At 37.7% G+C, this 23,334-nt stretch overlaps 1 protein-coding gene across 2 annotated transcripts in view; it reads left to right on the top strand.

Moving 5' to 3' along the window:
- The first annotated feature begins 1,779 nt into the window (after positions 1 to 1,779).
- Positions 1,780 to 23,334, top strand: part of LOC127421913 (cell adhesion molecule DSCAML1-like) — a 102,626-nt gene continuing 81,071 nt past the window's right edge. For both annotated transcript variants that reach the window (XM_051665133.1, XM_051665132.1), the window contains exons 1-2: positions 1,780 to 1,918; positions 20,690 to 21,010. In XM_051665133.1, coding sequence (XP_051521093.1) covers positions 1,876 to 1,918; positions 20,690 to 21,010 — 364 coding nt within the window. In that variant the 5' untranslated portion in view covers positions 1,780 to 1,875. The remainder of the gene's footprint in view (positions 1,919 to 20,689; positions 21,011 to 23,334) is intronic.

Genomic DNA, 23,334 nt, shown 5'->3' with positions numbered 1-23,334 from the left:
TTTGTTAATAAATGAAGAATAAAAAAAAAAATTCTTTGAATGGTTCTGTAAGCTGTTTGAATTATTTTTTTATAACTGTATAAGTGTGCATATTATAGAAAATTACAATATTCTGAATGAATATTCGCATGCTATTTTGAAAGCTGCAAAACATAGTTAAAAAAAAAAAATAAAAAAATAAAAAATAAAAACTATCTATGCAACAGAGTGTAATACATTCATTGTGCACATGTTATGGTTTCATTAGGGGCTGAGCCCCCCTACGATTGAAATTCTAGAATCGCCCCTGATTCACTAGTAGTGACTATTCGCTGTTTACAGTACAATCTATGTTCATTTGCCTATGTTCTACCATGATAACATAACTTCACTAACAATTATTCCATTTAAATGGTCTGACCCCACTGCAGGTCTTCATATGAGACGAACTGCTACTGGGACTGGGTAAGGTTACATCGCTATCAGAATGTTTGTGGAATCAAATGTCAGTTTGATGGATATCTGTATCGTTGTTTCACTGACAGGGCTGCACATAGCCTATAATCAATAACAGTACAGCATGTGTAACGGTTCAATAATTACTCAAAGAGGATGTGGGAGTGGGAGTGCACTGGAGCAGAAAACGTCAAGCAAAACATTGTAACCATTGGTAGCAGTCTATCCTCTAGTCTAAACATTGTTGTGAGTTCTTAAGTCGCCCTATTGGGTCATGTGCATACTGTAATTTTACACCCAGATATGTACTCTGGCATTGCTGCGTATCGTTGTCAAAATAATCCACAGAAATCCTGCTTTGTTCGTTTGATGCTGCCATATTAAGGGTTTGACACATAAAAAATGAAAATGTATGAATTACTTTTTTTTCCCCTTTTCTTTCTTTCTTTTTTATTTATTTATTTATTTATTTATTTATTTATTTATTTATTTTGTGCCATAACTGAATTATAAAGGTTTCTTTTTATAGACTTGGATAGTGTTGAAAGACACCACAGTCACCAGACCGATAAAGCCGGCGTGGTCTGTGAGCATTATCCGCCACTCGAGACAATAGTGATACATGATACGCCCCTCGCATGTCAGTCCTCTCATTTTGAGCGCGGAACAATGCCGGGAATTCAGGCATTGCTCAGCGCGCCTCTGAAGCGCGCGGCACGCGTTCTCCCACATACACTTAGAGGCTACGTTAATGTATAGAGAGAGGGTGACAGGGTCTTGTGCACCTTGTTTCTAAGCACACAGGCATATGTCAATCAATGAGCGACTTGTGCACGAAGAGTAACACTTTACATAAATATTATGCGCAGGCACATTCGCACGGACAAAGATGAAGAGCGAAACAGATTTGTATCAGTGAACGGTAAGCCTCTTGACTTCGCGGTAGGTGATCCACTGTGCGTACAAAGTAGCCCCTCAGTTCCCAGGTGCGCCATGGTAACATTGAGTGCCACAGAATGCCCCAGCTGTCTCCAACCACGTGGACCGCTCACAACAACAACAATAACAACAACATATTAAGTCCTGTCCTCTCTGATGCACTCAGCCCACCCCCCACCAACAAAACTCCGTGCGCCTTCCTCGCCGCGTCCCTCTCTGGCCCCGCACCGCGCTGCTGTGCAGCACCTCTCCATCGCGTCGTATCATTAGACTAGCGAAGGAGGGGCCGCTCGGATGACGGTCCCGCGGATGGGAGGGTATGAGAGGCGGGACCAAAGTCTTCCCCGCTTCTCGGCGCTGGCGAGTCCGGGACTAGGGCTGGAGAGATCGCCGGGGAGCATCGTCACCACTCCTGCACGGAGCCTCGCCTGGCCGAATACTGCACAGTGCACACGTCGGGATTGCAAAACATTCCTGAGAAATATACCTGCTATTTATGGCATGTGGCTGGTAACTTTACTCCTGCTGTATTCTTTTCAAGAAGGTATGTATTCAATATATTATTGCTGATTTTTTGTATTTATTTTTTTCCTTCTTCTTGTAATGTTGAAATAAAATGTGCACTTTTTAAAATATAATTTAAGTTGACTTGTTTGTGGGAATTGTTTCCAATGGCGTCGCTTTGATCAAAAATAGCAGTTGCAAGTTTAATCGCACGCGTTATTTTATTGCGCTCTCGCATTACATCTGTATGTTTCCAAGTTTTTTTTTTTTTTTTTTTTTTTTTTTTTCTGTCGAAAACTAATAAAACTTCGCTCAATATCTGATTTAGTTGTTTACAATTTAGAAAAGTGTGTCTTTAGTTGGCGATTAACGACAAATAAGCTCGTGAGCCTGTGTTTGGTTTGCATGTTCCCGTGCGCAAAGATGGAGAGATAGCATGATTTGTATGCAAGATATGAATATGCTGTTGAGATATTAATATGTAAAACCGGAGAAAAGGCAGGGAGCAGATTTTTGCATCGATCCTCTGCATTTTGGCTACACTTTTGGCCTTCTGTAAGATGTTTGGTGGAAAAAGTAGAGTTGGTCAGTGAGGTGTGAATTTGTTTGGTCCCGGTGTACTTTATATATGTCCGAAGTGTTGCTGTGCTCGAAAAGAGGATGCAAATTTCTACCCGTCTGTCTCTTGGGATTTGAATATGTCTGTTCATTGCTTATATCCCGTTGGACCTGTTTACATGCCCTAAGGAAAGGAAATAATAAGTATTTTGTCATAAAATCTATATATGTTTTCAGAGCATAGATTTTCTGCATAGATCATTTGGAAATATAATGGCATATGCAGCCTCATTTCCAATTAGCTCTGGTGCAATTAGTGGTCCTCCATTTTCTGTGCCAACAGATTCCTGGTTTGACTGTGCTGATGGTGGGTTTGATGTGGCACATTTGCATTTTTGTAAATGCAAAATGAATGTACGGTTTATGTTAACCATGCTTACGGTTATTTAATTACTAATTTAGTTATGTTTACCCATCAATTCCTGACAATGTTTATTTTATTTTATTTAAAAAAAAAAAAAAAAAAAAACATTTGACACCCCCCATCAACCCCCCCTTCCCCTTCCCCCACCCATCAGCCTTGCATATATGCTTTCAGTTTTTGCTCATATTTTTTCCGACATTATCTTGCAAAATATGTCTGAAAGAAACCACTTTCCCGTCCTCAGTGTCCCGGTTTTGAAGTGTGTGTTCTTCATTTGAGATTGCTTTGTCAAGTATTGCTTTTTATTTACCCACCACCATCAGTTCAAACTGAAATATTCTACCTGGTTTTCCAAGGGCTTGAGTTTTGTAAGGTTTAGGCTATATTTTGATAAGTAGAATCCACGCTTCATTTCATTTTTAAATTTAATAAACAATGTCATTTGAATGAGGATGTAAGGTCAGGATTATTGTGTCTATTCCTCTCTGTTTCTCTTTCTCTGTTTATGAGAGAGAAATGTGATGTGTATTAATGTGTGTTTGTGTATGTTTGTGTGTGGGGGAGGAAGGGTGCAGTAGGGCGTAAAGTGCGTAAAAACGGAATATGGAGGTCACAAACAAACTTATTTTTATTCTGTTTTCATTTTAATTTCTGGTACAGTACTTATAGGTTTAATTGAGGTAAATTCTGTCAATTTCACACGATATTTCTTATCATGTATCTTGAGCTCTGATGACATGGTCGATAGGAGATGTAAAACGCACATCAATTATCATACATGCATATGCATTAGGACTGCGTATTTTCCGAGCGGGCCGCGCCTCCATTTTTTTCTACTTTCAAGGAATGTAGATATATATATATATATATATATATATATATAAGTAATAATTTATATTTTTTCCAAATTTCATGGAATAATTATGTTTTCATTAGAGCACGATTTAGTCGTTTATTTTAGTTAGAAATGATCAACCATTTAAAATACATTATTATGCGTTATCGTGACCCGGGCAAGTTGTAGCATATTGCCCCCCACTGCCTTCACACCTGAACCCTGGGCTGGGGAGCGGAAGGGGAACCAGATCCAGTGTAAAGTCTCGAGGGTCAGCTTGTCTTTTTATGGAAATGAAACGAAATGAAATGAAAAACGCACCGAGGGATGCAGCAATACTGTCTGTGGAAATTGCCATTGGTATTTGCATGTAAGATATAATTTGACATTGTTGATTTGAATAATAAGAATAGGCCTATTATTATTAAAAATATTATTAGACTATTATTATATCTGTTTAATTATTATTTTAATGACATGAATAGCAATTAGGCTATTACGAATATTAATAACATAATCAATTATTAATTGGTATTTTTTATTTTTATTATTTATGGGCTTTAAATATAACATTTTATTATTAATCCATGTTATTGTCCAGATGTGGTACTCTTATAGCATGATAAGTCTACAGCCCTAAATCTGTTTGAAAAATATCAAATAAAAAAGAAACGTTTTTAACAATTGATTTGTTAATACATTTGTTTATCTTTATTCCTTTCGTGAGACACAATTCTGTAGGCTTTACTGAACTTTAGAACATGCATAATATGATTATGTCTAATAAAAACATTAACTGTTTTGGGTGGAATTAATAATTTATTTTATTCCGTTCATGCAATTCATAACAATTTTTGCTTCAGTGCTTAATAAGGAATAAAGTGCAGGCTGTTCGTGTGTGTGTGTGTGTGTGTGTGTGTGTGTGTGTGTGTGTGTGTGTGTGTGTGCGTGTGTGTGTATATCTGTGTCTGTCCAATATTTATTTTAAGGATCAGCAGTCGTCAGGTCGTCAAATTTGTGTGGTGGCTGCGATATTATCCGGTCTGATCCGATTTTCGGAACATTTGCCTAAATTAAAATGTGATTGAAAGGAGCTCGCCACGTCCAACCCATCAAACCCTTTTAGAGTCGGACATTATTACTATTATTATTACTACTATTATTATTATTATTATTATTATTATTATTATTATTATTATTATTATTATGGATGGGATGTGTACCTATATATCTAATTTTAACCAGACCAGAAATGTTTAAACATATTTCGAAAACATTATTTGCCCACTTTCAGGCCATTTCACCTCCAAACTGCATGCAATGTCAAACCTGCTCCTCACATCAGGACACCTCCATCCCACCCGGTCTCCCCCTCATAGAAATATGCAAAATTGCCCCCCCCCCCCCCCCCCCATCAAATCCCCTGTTCTTCCCAGCTGCGCAATTAGTAGATCTGCCGCATCCCCCACTCTAAAAGTAAATCAGGTCATTGGACATAAGGACTCCATTTATTTATTTCTCTCTCTCTCTCTCTCTCTCTCTCTCTCTCTCTCTCTCTCTCTCTCTCTATCTCTATTTCGTTATTGTCATCATATGCACCTGTTCCTCCCCTTTGCCGTAATTTCTGAGTAGACATGAGTGCATTTTAATAAGACACTTCCTCTACACAAATAAAGAGTTGCTATGTATGACAGCACCACGAGTCACATGTTGCCGACAGTTTACTCACATAAACTGTGTAGTAGTAATCTGTACTTGAACTTTTCGGCTATTTGAGGATAAGACGCGTCGCGTCACGCGCTATCAGCGGTGAGTTTTAAGACACCATGTCAAGTTTAAAAGAACTTAAACTGTTCAAAACGCGCCTCGAGACCCCTGTTGTTTGTTCCATTAGGGTCAGTTCACACCGAACGCGTTTTTTTTTTTTTTTTTTTTTCCTCGCAAACGTCCGCGCTGTTTTTCAGTCGTTTTTCTAGCTGTGTAAACATGCGCAAGACGGACGTATTTGACCGTTGCGTTGCGTCGCGTCTCGTAGTTTTACTCAGCGCCGCGTTTTTTAGACGAAATGTCAAGTTAAAAAGAACTTCAACTTTTAAAAACGCATCTCGAGACACCTGCGTTATGTTCTGTTAGTTTCTGAAGGCACAGAGTTGATCTGTCTCTGATTGTTACATCCAAACATATCGATCTAGACTCGAGTGTTGTAGAGTGACAATCGTTCAACAGGTAATTTTCAACGTAACTGAAATCAAAACAATTGCTCTAATGACAGGAAGAACAGAATTGCTGGTTCTTGTGGTTGCTGTTGGAGACTGCACCTCACTTAGAGGTAAAAAGCAATTTAGAGTTAATAAAGTGTTTGTAAACTATCTGAAACACAGGGAATTCCTTCACAGGTACCCTTTATTGTATCTTTTAAAATACATACAGAGGACTGACACTCTACCTCAAAATTATTCCCTTTGAAGTCTGAGCTAGAGTCTTGAGAAAATGCTGAAAATGTTTTCGCTTTTTCTCCCCTGACGCTGCAGTACAAGAAAATAAGTGAGGTAAAAGAACCCTTAACCATTTCAAAAGCCCCATAATCAGAAGGGATGATACTTTAACCACCTCAGCTAAGATTTTAAACACACTGTGAACCCTAATGTTGTCATGACTGGGAAAATCAAGTTGTCTTAATTATACATTACTTGAAAAGTCAAGTTTCGGGCTCATAACTCGGATATATTCAAAACAAGCAAGTACAACCCCCTCCCACCCCCCCCCCCCCCCATTATTTATACTATGATCAATGGAAACATGTAGATGCTGCACCCTGCAACCCCCCAATATTCAAGCAAAATCTATGCCCTTGAATGTATTTTTCTTAAAAATCCATAGATTTTAAGTGTTAATAACTCAAACTATTGAGTACAAAATTGCAGCTATGCGGAATACCCATTATGCCTTGTGCTTGAATTATTTTATTATGTTTCTTTGTTCAAAGAAAACGTATGGGGGAATTTAAATAGTTGCTATTAAGAATTCATAGAGGGTTTAGCTAATTTGTAGTATTATTTATGTTGTTTTGTCGCAAATATTTGTTTGGTGTGATGTCACAGGGTGATCTGTGTCCCCTTTGCTCAAGTTGAACCCTTTTAACACTATCTCGGTTCTCCTTGTGCATGTGCAACTGAAGAACAGGTGTATATGCATTTCTGTGGAGAAATAAGTTTATTTAATGATTGACCTAGAATAAGTTATAATCATCTTCATTTAAGCTGTTATTTTGTGACCTAATTTGAGTCAAATCAATTAAAATTAATTAGAAACAACATTTTAATAGCAAATCTGAATTAAGTCTACTTGCATCTAGTAACCTTAACTTAAAGGAATAGTTCACCCAAAAATAAAAATCCTCCCATGATTTACTCACCTTTAAGCCATCCCAGATGTGTATGACTTTCCTTCTTCAGCAGAACTGAAGTGAAGATTTTTATAAGCACATTTCAGCTCTGTTTATTCATACAATGCAAGTAAATGGGTGCCATCAGGCTGCTGGCTGTTTGATGGTCCAAAAGGCACATTTAGGCAGCATAAAAGAACTCCACATGACTTCAGTCAATCAATGAATGTCTTCAAAAGCAAATCGATAGGTTTGTGAAAAAAAAAAAAAAAAATCAATCATTAAAAATGTATTAACTTAAAAAAAATCACTTCCTGCCAGCAGTCGACACATCAATACTGTAAGCGCAATGGCATGTTCAGGCGAGAAGTCAGAAGCATTCTTTTTGTATACAACAGAGGAACGAACATCACACGAGAGTTAGGTCATTTCAAACAGCAATCCAGCCCTGGCCGGAAGCAACGATTTAAAGTTAAAAACTTTGTAATGGCCCCATTTCATACGTCATCATTTGCGGAAGTCGTCATGGTTGGATAAACTTGAATGGCGGTGAATGGGGGACCACAGCAAATTTAATTTTTACTTACCCGTTTGCTCCAACAGCAAAAGAAAAAATCAATGATTACGCTTTCACAGTTTTACAAAAGAAGATAAAAATATACAAGACTAGATAACAGCAGTAAGAAGAGAGAAACAGGCCAAATTTTAAAGAAGGTGGAAACACGTCACAACAGGTCTGTGAAAAGGGTCCATTATCGATTTGTTTCTTACACCAACCTATCGGTTTGTTTTAGAAGACATTAATTGATCAACTGGAGTCAAGTGGATTACTTTTATGATGTCTAAGTATGCCTTTTGGACATCAAATGGCCAGCAGCCTGATGGAACCTGTTTACTTGCTTTGTATGGACAAAAAGAGCTGAAATATGCTTATAAAAATCTTCACTTCGGTTCTGCTGAAGAAGGAAAGTCATACATATCTGGGATGGCTTAAAGGTGAGTAAATCATGAGAGAATTTTAATTTTTGGGTGAACTATTACTTTAATTAGTTAAAGGTGCTATATGTAATATTTTTACTGTACTAAATCATAAAATAACCATAAGATGTCATTAGAGAATTAGGAAACATGCTAAGTTGAAATACTGGCTTCTCCGATAACAATGCTACAGCCAGTATATTCTACTTTGAAGTTTCCATTCCGGGCAGGAATTTCTGTTCATGTTTTGGCCTGTGTGATCCCACCCACTGCCCACTCACCAATAGTATTTCGACACCGCTGGGTTGCCAGATTTGAACAAGTTTGCAGGCAAACAACACTGCGTGCTGCAGCCATGGAAGCCAGCAAACGAACTGGATCAGAGATAACAGATTCCACCTGACCTAAAAAGCTTCGCCATCCATCTAAAATTCATCATGACCAGAGGCGTAGTAAAACAAGGATAAATATTGGAGATGCCTTTGGAAGATGGAGACAGCTTAAAGCCCAGAAATCCTTTAAAACGGATGCTGAGTTAGCTAATTTTCTCCATAACAGGTAAGCATTGAGCGTCACCTAAAATTAGCCATCTAATTTATCTCGGCCACTAGTAGGGATGGACATTTTGAGTAAATTCAACATTTGAGCACTCACATTCATACTCTGTGTTTCATGTGCTGCCTGGTTTCAAGGCAGAGAGACACAGCCTGTTGCGTGTCCTCATTCTGGCAACTCGTATGTGCTCTGAATCTGGGGCGGGGCAGACAACTCTCCAATATTTTGAATTTGGACTGCAGTACCCATTTCAAATGCTTGTTGTCAGTCTTACATAAAGCACCTTTAAGTTCAATCTATATAATCACCAAGTTAGCAAACTTAATTACACAAGTTTAGGAGACGCCATTAATCAGTTCAGTTGCGGGAACGAGTTTAGTCAATCAACTGAGTAGTCAACTTATTAAGGTTTTCAGTGCACTTATATACAGTAAATTAATATTATGTGTAGCAGATACATAAAGTATATGCAAAATGCTATTTTTTATAGCATGCAGATATACATGTAGAGTATACCTTATTTCACTCTCTGTTTCTTAGTCTCTTTCTCTCCTCTCATAAGATTGCCATACAAATGTGGGAGGCTACATGCGACTGGTTTCCATTCCACTTGAGCTCACTCACGCAAAGCACTGAACAATCACAGGGACAACAGCGGCAGCCAAGATTTACTCTAATATACCAGAACAAATGTAATCTAAACACAAGTGTACATGTGTCCTCCTCAGCCTAGCTATGGAGATATGTCTGACACACATACGCACAACTCTTGTTATTGCTATCGTAAACCAATATGACTGGATGCGGTGTACAGCTGACTTTAGATTCAACTGGAAGTCACTCAGCACCTGTAGTATTGATTTTTCCTTGACGGTGCCACGCATAAATGATTATTGGTTTGATAAGTGGGTTGTCAAAGAAAGAAATATAAAACAGTGGCTCTTTCAGAGAAAGTCAACTCTGCTCTCTCTCTCTGTCTCTGACTTGCTAATCTCATGAGTCATTTTAAAAGGTTAAAGAAAACATTATGACATTGGAAGCTGTTAAAAAAATTGCAGCCTTATAGTGCGATACAGACAGGTTTGACAGCGGAAATGGCCCTTAAACAATCTGCGAATAAAATAATTGGGAGGCTCTGAGGCAAATGGAAGGTTGAATTGCGCTGTTGTTGTTGTTCTATAACAGTTGTGCGTCCCAAAAAAATTTGTCTGCATTTAGAAATGTTTATGTAGGTGAGAGAGAGAGTGATAGAAAGAGAGATAGCACATTTCCTTTGCTTGTGCGTGGATACCTTTAGGGACTGGGTGTGAAGATCTATGTGTGTGTATGTGAGAGAGAGAGTGTGTGTCTAAGCAAATGCAGATGAGAGACTAAGAGAGCTGCATTATGCAAAGCATTTCACCATTGGCAATTGCCTAGCCTATCTGCAGTACATGTTCATACGCCATTTTCATACCGACTGCACACCAAAAAATATGTATATATGTATGTATATGTTGTGCAAATGTGTGTGAATTCACACAAGTATGAGGGAATACATAAAGGAGAAGCTGAGATGGAGGAAAATGGAGAAATTAACAGGGAGAGATGGCGAAAGGGATGGAGAAACGACAAAACATGATGAGCAAAGACATGTTTTAAGCAGGATTGTTTGTTTGTTTTGAAGAAGTGGGTGGAGAAGTATGATTCCTTCTTGAGAGTCAGGCAGATAGATTGAGACAAAACAGACATCATTAATGGAGCAATTCATTCCAATCCTTTATTCTTGTTTGGCATATGGTAGCAAGAATGGCTAGTTAGCCCTTGCACGGAAGTCATCTTCAAACAAAGAGAGATGAAATTGGGTTATCATCTTTCCCCTGTCCTTAAGAATCCCCTAAATTACCTAAACCCCTCATAAACAGTCCACATACAAATAAATCCCTGATCTAGGACATTTGCATGCTTTGTGTATTTCATGCAGTCGCTATGTGTGTTTTTTTAAAATTAAGCATCAAGTACAACAAATATCTTTATGCATTTACATTTATTTTCTTAGCAGATTTTCTCCCCCCCCCCCAAAAAAAAACACCTTATAAAAAGTTTATGGTGTTAGCGAGTGTCACTTATCGCACTTTTAGGCATATTGCAGAACATAGGTGTGTCGAGACATGACATGGTGTCTAAACAATGTGACGCTCCTGCGCAAGATGCACCACAACAGTCAAAGCAACCATTTAGGCCATGTTCACATATAAAAATAATTGGAAAACAGCGCAGACAGATGGAAAAATATGTTCAGTTTTAGCGGCCCCTTAAGGTAACTGTTTTTTTTTTTTTTACATCTTTTGTAGCTATAACTTTGACTACCAACATAAGGTTTGGCACAATGCAGTTTGTTCTGGTCAAGAATCACCCAATTGGCAGAAAAATAGCATCTGACAGGTAAAGTGACAAACCACAATACATTTTGTTTTTACATGCCATTTAGACACATTTTTATCTAAAATAGATTATGCCACAATAATAGAACAGTGTGAAAAAATTATTGAAATAATCGTGCTGCAGTCTTCGCGAACAGTTTTATCGGAATTATCCTACTTCTCACTTCTGAATTCGGAATTTGAGTATGTCATGTTCAAATGCTTTGTTGTCAGCGAGACGTGGAAACATGGATGACGCTAGGTTTATTCGTGCACATATCTTGGGGAACTCTTATTTTGACGCCGTAATACATGTTTGTCAGCTTGCTGAAGATAATGTAATTTTGGTCAAGGGTCATTCCTGGGATTTGTTAATATTTCAACTTTTTCTTGGATTTTTCTTGGTATTTTATCAATTTTCTGAATACTCCACAACAATTGGCACATATTAATCCTCAAACAAATCACATTTTCTCACTTCAAAAATTACAGCTTTTTATTATTTTCTGCTTTTTTCTGATTTATTCACCTTTTGTTCTCAACACCGTCATGGACAAAATAGAACTGGAATGATTCTACAGAATACTTGTTATAAAATAAACATACACCTACTGCTCATGTGTCCCCCATGCCAATTTAATGACTACAAATATAACATTTATGACAGTTTTCTCATTTTTATGCGATAAAGCTACAAATGGCCAGATTGTGTGTTTGTGGTGTCGTTATTTATTTTTAAATAAATACATTTGAGATTTTTTAACTGAAATCCCAACTTTTTACTTTTCTTTTTTCCTTAACATGTCAGGCTGTACTCAGCAAACAATACATTGGTTTTTAATTGTGTTCCCGTTTTAATGATCCAATATTGTCACTCTCGTATCAACCTCGTCACAACTCTCCCACCACCAGGCTACTTGCACCCACATATTTTTAAAACAATTATTCATTCATGTAAATATATCAGATTTGTAATGTATAATATATTGACTATTCCATATTTGTGTTACAATATTCATAAATGTAGTGAATAATTCAACCTCATCACAGGTTTACAGTGAAAAATGTGACAGGGTTGTGTGTGACAATGTTGTGGTGTAGGACAGAAGACCACATAGCCTAGATGCAATTATTAAATTACACACACACACACACACACATATATATATATATATATATATATATGGATTAAAATATCATTTTGAAAAGTACTGATTTAATATCTTAATTTCACGTGACGGGGTTGAGTTGTTAAGCTTGACCATACCCATCTGACTATAATACTCTTAAAAATATGAATACAAATGATGATATTTCTTACCTTTTCCTGCACCACACTGTTGAAGAAAGCTGAATGATGTCACTTCTGGTTAATAATGTCACATATTGGTGGAACCAAACTTTTTATGGGCTGAAAATGGTTGGTGTGACGGGGTTGAGTTCAGACTGAGGGACAAAACTTTATAGCCTGGTTTTTACAAACAAATCATGCATTTTTTGGTAAAATGACTTTCTCAGCAAAGTAACACAAATAAATGTTTACATTAATGACAAAAATTATAGACAGTGTGCACATTTTATTTATTATTTTCTAGGTACAAATTCAGTCAAGTGCCTCAGGGACATGACAAAATGCTTGGTATAAGATAGAAAAAAGGCATTCTTTTATGATAAAGATTATTTTAATGTAATAATTATTTTAATTTATTATAGTGGACATATCAAATATTGAAAAAAGCTTTTAACATTTCATTTTAGTGAACCACTACTTTAAAAAGTCTCTGGGCCTGAAATTTTACCGAATCCGAGGAACGACCCTCAAATAAATGCTATTTTCTCTGTTTGCTGAAAGGCACGTAGCTCTGAATTTTTTTTTTTTTCGAGAGCATGGGAAACTCTTTTCTCACAAACAATCAAAATGAATAGAAAATAACATAATTAGTCACCTTTAGCACCATATATAGAATTTTATCATTACACATCTGTTAGTGAACTGTTCGTTATTTTAATTGGACTAATTGGATTTTTGTTAGCGAATGTGGACATACACGGTTTTCTTATCATGGGTTCCAATGGCGCATGTTCAGTCACAGACTTGAGTCTAACTGTTCGTGTTCCCAGAACTCAGCTGGTAGGTTATCGATTGCTAGAGAATTTATTTTGGGATATAATATGAGCTTTCACTTACTATTTTAGATCTAAATAAGTTTTATGACTAGAGTTTCTTGTCCGGTTGTTGAGTGGAAAGTTCGGTTTCAAGACGTGTTTTCGGGTCCAACACATAAACTGAATTAACTTTCACTTACGGTTTTGTGAAGATGGAACTCTGGCAACCATATATGGCTGGTATAGTCTACATTTTAATGCTACCTGACATTGTTTATGCATGAATGGCTTTGGTTGTCATGGAAATCACAGACCCAGCACGATGTAGGCAATCTCCTCACTTCCTTTCAAACTAAAAAAACAATAGTGTTATTTACACAAATCTATGCTTTTGGACTCCTTTCATAGTTGTACATATTTTAACACTGTTTTAAAAGAACAAGAAGAAATACTTTACCTTGGTGGTGATGTTATAGATAGTATATAGTTGATAGTAATATAGTCATAAGGGTGGGATATACGTGCTTTTGATGGACACTTCTCAAGGCCAATGGAGATACTTGTTTAACAGATAGCCTGATTAAACATATTTTCATTGATCATTTTGATGCACAATTCAAAAGGTAGAAGAGGCCATTCAGCGCATTCTGTATATAAACGAGGAAACTCGTATTAATAATTCCAATAGCACGTGATGGCAGCAAAAATAGCAGCAAATGTGTGTAGACTTTGTGTGCAGAATATCTGTCTGTCTAAAAGTAATAAGTGCAGATTATTTCAGATAAACAGTAACTCAGAAAACGTATCGTAATATACAGTTCTGCTCATAGAAATCTAGTTAACTTGCTTGTATCTGCTTAAGTGTATTGGGGTAACCCTGAAGTCTAATATAGACGGAAACCCCACTATTGCATCTCATTAATTACAGCTCTATATTGTTGAACCAGCGTAGTTAGAACGATGGATGTGTGACATAGTTACTACGGTTTTGGGAAACAGTCGTGACTAGCTAGTTAATTTCTCCAACGATGCATCGTACTATGGTGGTTAAGCAGTGAGTTACGTTGTTGTACAGTACACGTACCCCAGATTAGAGTTAGCCAAATCAAGAAAGTGGTTTCTAGCAGTCTGAGGTGTCACTACTGTACCTTTACTTAAAGCATGACGATCTATGCACACCTGTAGCAACGCTAATAGTGACACAAGTGGTGTAGAGGACTAACTGCAAAACTGTAGCCTTTTTTTTTTAAATTCCCCCTCCCTTACTTCAGACTAACCCCACCCTAGTCACCTAGACAGGGGGAGAATACGCCCTCCCTCCTGGATCCACAACCCCTTACCCAGAACCCCACAGTGAGATTATAGATATTGCAATCTTTGTTATGGGGGTTAATGCTTTAGGCTATAATCTGTAGGGGGGTGGGGGTAACCAACCAGCTGACCTGTTTTTCTTCCCATTTCAATAGGACCATGACCATATTTCCCAGTCTCTGAGTGTTTTGTCCAGATCTACAAAAGATATATAACAGATCTCAAATTGATGTGTTGTCATGCAGGCTTTCTATAGTCATCTGTATTTGGTGACATTGCACAGAGGCCATATTTTGTTGTTATTTATCCAATAACAAGAGAGATATTTTTAAATCTTTGAAATAATCTAGTAAAGATATACATATGTTTTTTACGTTTGGTTTTATGTTGTTTCCAAAGAGGGGAATGGAACTGTCTTCAGTGATTAAATGTGTTTAGGGACCACTCTCGGTCGCTGTCCGTGGTTCTGAAAAGGTCTCTCGGAATTATATTTGACACAGCACAGAAACCAGGATAGACTGCGCTCGTCCCAAATAGCACTTAAGTCTGACGGCAGCCAGGGAGTGCTCCATTTTGAACGTACAGGTCAGGGATCTCTGCTGTTTAACTCTAAAGCTGGATCCCAGAGGTCAGAAGTTTGGGTCAAAATACTGGCTTGAAACCCCCAGCTTTGTCAGTGCACTTCTGGCACTGCACTGTGATCAGACCCCCCACCTCTACGCAGCTCAGTCTAGACCTTGTACAAATTTAATCCAGTGAGTTCATGTTTAATTTCACCCAATGTGTGAATGCTGAAAATGAGCATTCTTTTTGTAACCTTAGTCCTGGTGCCACCTTACCAGCCACTCTGTCCCCCACCTTATTTACCCCTCTCCTGACTCTAGACCTGGTTTTGTCTTATCTCATGCCCCTGGCTTGCACCCACCTCCATAATCTGCCCTCCTCACAGGCCTTAGTGAGAAGGGAAGTGAAAGAGGCCCTCCACCGTGCTGCGATTATCAGACCGGGAAGGCTCTGTGTGTGTTAAATGTGAAAGGAGATTATATGGATTTAACTCTCTGCTTCTGGTGTACAAATTCCAATCACATAACATATCCCTTCATGTTCTATTGGAATATAAAGAGAGAGAGAGAGACAGAGAGTGATGGATGGAGTGAGAGAAGGAGAGAGAGAATCCAAACCCCCACCTTACCCATTAAAGTCTTTATCTCTAATCTCAGCCTTTCAGTTCTCTATCATCACTTTTTTCATGTTTTTCCATTCTATTTATGTTTTGCATTCTGAGATTTTTTTATCTTATTCCAAATAAATATTATTATTGTGCTTTATTTTGCTTGCAGGCCATTGAAAAGAGTGAGTGATTCTGTCAAACTTGTGTAAATATATATTTAGAACATTATTTTTAGGACACTTAAGCACGTATTACCACCCAATTTTCATTTCCTTAATACGTCCTGACATTTACTTTTACTATTCCCATTGATTTTAATGATGATTCTCATTATCATAACACAGCCATTTTTTTTACTGTACAGTTGTTGTACAATGATTTTTTTAAAATTAAAATAAGCAAAAATGAAAAACAGAACAATAATGAGGTATAAATACTTTACAAATTAAATAATATATAATTTTCTTTTTCACGTTGCATTAATGAGAATATCATATGACCATCTTTTTATGTGCTGCGGTAAGGAGAATTATGGAGTAAAATGTGTGTAATTGTCATAAAATTAATGCTACTGTATGAAAAAAGCTTAATGGCCCAAAAATAGTCTTCATTTTCTATATGCCGATAGTTTTTACGTCTTTCCATGCTGTGAAGGGTACAGACATAGAGTCTACAATAATCCAAAATATGCAGTTATTAGTCAACCAAAAATCACAATAATATCCAGAACATATGAAGATTTGGTGTATAACGTGGGACTTAACTATAACCAAGCCTGTAACACACCTGGGACTCTTAATGTTCAGTGACGGAGTCAATGACAATAACGACTGTTCCAAAATCGTCTATCGGCACCGATTAATCTGTAAAACCGATATATCATTCTATCTATAGTACACACAAAAAAGACATTGAAATAAGCATACGCAATTTTCCACACACACATTGGGATTTATAAAAAAAGAGACTTGGCGTCAATATATGCGCACAATCCATTCATTCTTGACTGTGCCTACACCCTCTTTTACTGGTGTGTGTGAATTGGTGACTCCAGCTGGACAAGTTATGAACTGAACAGACTGATTATAAACACTTAGCACTTGTGATGTGCACTTGACTTGTGGAATGGCCTGGCAAAACAAATATGCCACATTCAGTAGTCGAACAGACCATTGCAAAGTGTATATGGTAATTATATGTAGATGAGGTTGTACATAGTAAAAACAGGAGTTGTAAGCTCCGTATATGGTTATTTCAAGGATTCCCCGTGGTGGGGAATAAATCATGTGCATGTACGCACAATCTTACGCTAAGTGCGATTTATAAAGGGGAACTTTACGCAGGTTCTGGTGTATGTACGGTTTTATAAATCTAAAAATGTTTTAGCATATTCAAAATCAGACTTTTGTGCAGACTTTTAGGATGAAAACTATGCAAGTTTTATACGTGAGGCCTCAGGACAATTTCTTGACATGTTTTGTAAGAATCACCCATGTATACATCTCTCAAAAAAGTATATAAAAAATAACACATTATTTTAGTAACTGCTGGCTGTCATAGGCTGTCAAATTAAAATTAGAAATTGTAATATTCGTTGAATTTAAGATAAAAATGCACATTCAAATGCTAAAATGAGCATGCTGCAACAGTCAAAGATGACCGTCTAGCGCATACTTGCATAGAAAAAGATGGACGTGTTCGGAGTGAACAGCCCCTTTGGTGGAGGTCTTTGGCGGTTGTGTCTTGACTATGCGTTGGCTTGTTCTTATGAGCGTCTCACTGCATAAGCATTAGGTACATACTTACATACAACTGTATTCTAAGAAAAACACTGTGGTACCATTGGTATTATGAAGCTTGAATCCATGGTAGTACTATGGCACCGGTAGAGGCTACTGTACAAGTTAATATTGAGCCGTCTAATAAAGTGTTTTTCTCCTCATTTTACTTTTTTACTTAAGATTTGAGAATATGAACTGGCTAAATCTTTTGACTTTATTATTTTACACACATTTGTTTACAAAAGCTATGACATGGAGCTAAAAGGTTTATATTGATTCTTGCACCCACGTAGGAGACAAGATTCCCCAGAACCAGGTCTCTTAGACTATGGTCTGTCCTGTGACAGACAGGTTTTGCTCAGCTATGCTAAGACTTAAAGAAAATCAACATAGTCTCATGACAACCTGTAATAATTCATACGAGATGCCGAAATCGTAAGATATCGTTTGACTTGGCTCGTACGAAAAGGTATGAGTTTTCTTCCGGTTGAGACCATCTATTCAACAAACAGAATTTCGATACAATACAGACATCAAATTTTAGCTAGCCACATTTTCAACAGGAAACATTTGTGAAAAGATTTGGTGACATATTCCTTATTTATTTATGCAATTCAAATAACCGATGTATGTCAATAGCCTGTAATACACTTCCATCATCTCGTTCTTGATTTTGCCATCTCATACTATTATTATGAATTGTCATCAGACTAGATGAGAGAAAACAGAGTGTGAAAATGTGATAATCCACATTTGGCTGGGCAATCAAAAAGCTTTCAAGCCATGTATCTTAGTTTCAGTGATGAGGTAGTAACTGCGCTTTGGCCTTGTAGGGCAATATAGTCTACCTATCTATAGCACCCCATTGGCTTTAATGCCATGGTAGCATGTCACCATTATTCTTTTGAACACAATGGGATTCACAAGAATGGGGGTTAATCCAAGCATTGTTGACACAAACCTGGTGGGGGGCATTAATTAAATGTAATTGCCTTAGAAGAAAATTCTCTTGCTTTGGGCTTGTGTCTCCCTTGGCTTGGAGCCAGAGCTGAGCTAAGCAATTCTCACAATACAAAAAGATACAGAGCCATCCCACCAGAACCATGTAATCCGTGATAGAGCCTGCAGATAATAGAGAAGCCATAATGCTAAATCGCTAAAATACTGCCTTTGAAGGACATCATTAGCTACGCTGCTAAATAAGTTAATTTATGCAACATCCGATTTTTTTTCTATTTCCTCAGTCCAAATTTGGTAATATACCAAGAATGGATGAATGTATGGTTCACATTAGCTGTCAGAGGTTTGTAGATAGCAAGGGTTTTATGACCTATTTATTCTCCTATCAGATGGCAGCATTCAGCATGGCTCACACCACACACATATTAGATTAGTGATATTCTTTAATGCCTGCCCTACAACTGCGCTGATACCACTGTCATTTGGGTTAAGTTTAGATAAGCATCTGTCAAGAACATAAATATGGATGATTGTTAGTTAAATGGAACAGTGTGTAGTGCTTCACTTTGTAACTTAAAGGAGCCAAATGTACCATAAAGTAGTGCCATGTGACTAGTGAGTCATATTCCAAGTCTTCTGAAAGCATATGATACGGATTTGATAAGAAACAACCATTTTTCAGTGAAAATCTTGACGTCCGTCACGCATTCACAGTGCTTGTTTACAGCAGTATGCGTTCACGCAAGAAATTGCATTGTTTAGTGCTAAAAACAGCGAAAGGTCTCTTATGAACACGCATACCACTGTGAACGAGCTTCTGTCATGCATTCATGAATGGAATATGACGCATGATTCGCATGGACTACTTTTGTGATACATTTGGGTCCTTTTTATTTAGCTTAAAAGTGAGGCGTTATACACTGCCATTGTACTGAAAAGGTTGTGTTGTACTGACCCAATGGGAACGTCTCAAGGATAATCCAATCAGATGAGAGGCATGGCATGCACTTTGCTAGACATACACTAGCCCTCAACATGAGCGTGAGGTGTAGGTTAGCCACAGTGATACACAATGCTTCTTTTATGATGTGGTTATCAAAGTATGCCAGTCAAAGGACAGTAACATAAAGGAACATGAATTTTCTTCATTTGTCAGTCAATGACAAATAAGAGTCCAAAATAATGGCAGTGCAACCAACAAGTAACCATAAAACAGGAAATGATATCACATATTTCATGACTGTCATTTACATGCATTTTAAAAGTGATTTTTTTTATATCAGTCAGTCTAAAACAACAATTTGTATTTTTAAAATGTCATGTTGTGTATTATACGGCCAGATTTTATGTACTTTCTTATAATATTAGATAACACATTGTGTCACGCATACTTGGACAGACAGATGAAGACTGTAGCTCGACTACGCAAAAACCCACTGTAGCTCGATTATAACAGCGCATGTAAACGAACTGTGTGTGTGTCAAGGTCAGTAAGTCTCTTAAAATATCACAGAATTTGACCTTTTTATGACATGACAAAGTTAGCTCAGGTTGTACAATGTCAAACTGTACAACCACCCAGAAAACGTCGTAATGTTTATTAATTAAAAATGTTTATACCATGGTCTGTTCGAATACTTGTTTGTGATTGGCTGGAATGTGTGCCATTTAATGCGCTGGTAGTTTTAATCACCGTTCTATACTGATGTGCTTACTCATCAAGTCATGTTGTGCTGTCTTTAAATCAACTGTGAAGCTCTACAGGAAACACGGAAAAGACAAAAGTTTTCATCAGCCCCTTACTATTTATTCAAAGCGTTTGTAAGGAATGTATGGTTTGACATTCAGCTGTTTTGCACGGAGGGGCAGAGAATGTAACTGGATTGAATTAAATTAAATAATTAATTAAATTAATTAATAGCTAAACCACGGCTAGGTGTGCATGAAACAATTTGAATGCACTTCGCAACGGGCGGTTCTTCGCCTTCACATTGTGCGTTAAAATAGTTTAACGCACTCATAGCTGTGGATTATCCCTTACTTAATACATATTAAAAAACGTTTTTGAAAATCAGATGTGTATACTATACAAGGTGTAAAAAAAATATGCTAGTACTTTTTTCTTGATGGTTGTACCATCTGACATTTTTAGAGTCTTTAAATCAAAACTTTTATTGAATACGGTGTAAACGTTTTTTTAAAACCATATGAAACCAACATGAAAATTTTTTTCATTGATCCTTGTGTCTTATACTTGTCACATGGGATTTCCCTTTTACCTGTCCAGATGTTGATGTTAAGAATAAAATAAGACTTTGTGACTGACCGACTTGTCTCTCTTCCAGTGCACAGCGAGGATGTGGTCTCGACGCGGCTGTACTTTGTGAATGCTTCCCTGCAGAGAGTGACCTTCTCCAGCTCAGTGGGGGTGTCCCTGCCCTGTCCTGCAGGTGGCGCCCCCCATGCCGTCCTCCGCTGGTACCTGGCCACAGGCGACGACATCTACGACGTGCCACACATCCGCCATGTTCACGCCAATGGCACACTGCAACTCTACCCCTTCTCCCCCTCTGCCTTCAACAGCTTCATTCACGATAATGACTACTTCTGCACTGCCGAGAACCAGGCCGGCAAGATCCGCAGCCCTAGCATCCGTGTCAAAGCAGGTAAGATACCATCCATCCATCCGTCTGACTGACTGACACCATCTATCTATCTATCTATCTATCTACAGCATCTACAGTATCTACAGTGGCTGAAGCTAAGAACTGGCAACTTCAAGCCCTGTAAGGAGCGAGCTATGAGGGATTTTGCCCCTATTTGTGCCCTATTTGTGAAGAAGGCAATATATTCAATATAGTTGAATATAGTTCAAAAATGAAAGTTCTGTCATTATTTACTCACCATCGTGTCATATGACTATGACCTGACTGGCTTCCTTTCAACCGTAGAACAAAAAAAATGTGAAAAACTGCATTTTGAATAATCTTCAGATGTCTTTTCCATTCAACAACATTTGACAGCAACCATGGCTGTTGAACTCCATAAAAGCACTATAAAAGTAGACAAAATGATTCATGTGGTATATTCAGAGTCTTCTGAATCCATACAATAGTTTTGTGTGAGAAACAGACTAAAAGTCGTTATTCACTGAAAACCTTCCCTTCCAGTGAGCTATTATCTCAAGAACTGCAGTTCAAGAGCAAACTAGAGAACCGGATCAGTCCGATTCATGAATGAATAATTTAGTCAAATTGTAATAGATTGAATGGTTTATTTAAAAGAATTGTTCACCACTGACTATTAAGCATTTTTTAATGGACTGTCCTGCTTTCAGTATCACTAGACAATGGTTTTATTCAGAACGTTCTTTAATGGATGTTTTTAAAAAGGTTTCACAAGGAAAAATGTTATATAATAATAACGTCAATAATAATAATGACAGAATTTTAATTTTGGGGTGAACTATCCCTTGAAGCCCAGGTTGTTCCAGGGGGATTGTCCAGGTAATAAGTGTACTCTAAATCACATTGGACAAATAATTAATTACTTACACCTGTCTGTCCATATCCTTACTATTATGTTCACACTTATTTATAAGACTCGAATGGCATTGCTTTTCATCAGCTTCTCTCACGGCACCATATTGTTGAGAGAAAAGAGCACAGTCAACAAAGGCATAGTGGCAGAGGGGAGGCACGTGATGGTACAGGTGAAACGTGTCTTCTGAGTTTAACATCTGCAGTAACAGCAGAAGTAGCGCTCGCCATATTGCTAACCTAAATAAGAATGTAAGTGCCAAATGGATGTCCCAGTGGCTGGCCTTTTGACCTGGCTGCTTTAAAAAGCAGCGCACAGACGGGCACATGGCGCTACAGACAGTTGGCTGACTGACCCTCCCACTATGTGCCAAGGTCACTGCTCGTGAGCGGGACTGGCCACCCAGCAACAGCGAGGGATATCCATACACCTCCCCTCACACACACACACACACACACACACACACACACACACACACACACACACACGCTTATACCAGCCGGCACAGTCCCTGTGCAAGTGTCCCTCCTGTCTCCAAGTCTCCATCTGTCCTCTAAGCCAGAGTTCCCATCTTACACACACACGTTCACCTACTCGAAATGTCCCAGAAATAGCTACATCAAGGACTCTTTTGATCTCACATCTTTATAAATAACATCAGCTTAAAAGAAATAGTTGGTTCATATTGTGACAACTCATTTAAAGGAATGTTCCAGGTTCAGTACAAGTTAAGCTCAGTCAACAGCATTTGTTGCATAATGTTGATTAGCACAAAAAATTATTTTGCCTTATTTAAAAATTATTATGTTTATTTAAAACGAGCACAAATTGCAGTTACAGTAAGGCTCTTACAGTGGAAGTGAATGGGGCCAGTGTATAAAATGATAAAATAGTGTTTCAAAAGTATAGCCACAAAACATAAATAGTATACATGTTAATATGATTTAAGTGTGATAAAAACAGGGATTTACTAGATTAGAGGGTTTACCGACATTACGTCATCATGACAACAAAGTTGTAATATTGTATATAACTTTACATAGATAAGGTTAGGAAGGGATTTTATGTCACTAAAATCATGTTAACATATATAATGTTAATGTTTTGTGGCAAAACCTTTGAAACAATGTGTATTTTAATATCTATTTTTGAGCATTAAAATGTCCGACAAATTCAAACATGGTCGGACACAATGTCCGGTAAAAATATTAACACGAAGCGTCAGCTACTTCTTTAGTTGATGCCACAAATGCAGAGCGTGTCACCATCCCAATGATTACAGCGCTTCGCTGCCACAGAAGTTGAAACTTTCCCGAAGCTTGCGGAGTTCTAATCTGCGACTACAGCGGGTTTTATACCTCACACTGGCAAAAGCAGCCTTTGTTATTCTCGTCTTATGTGCCCACAGTGAGAAGCTTCTCATTTCAGAAAAATTACATTAAAACGGCCT

The sequence above is a fragment of the Myxocyprinus asiaticus genome, chromosome 31, assembly GCF_019703515.2.
Source record: "Myxocyprinus asiaticus isolate MX2 ecotype Aquarium Trade chromosome 31, UBuf_Myxa_2, whole genome shotgun sequence".
NCBI classification, from domain to species: Eukaryota; Metazoa; Chordata; class Actinopteri; order Cypriniformes; family Catostomidae; genus Myxocyprinus; species Myxocyprinus asiaticus.
This window is presented reverse-complemented; position numbering and strand designations above follow the sequence as displayed.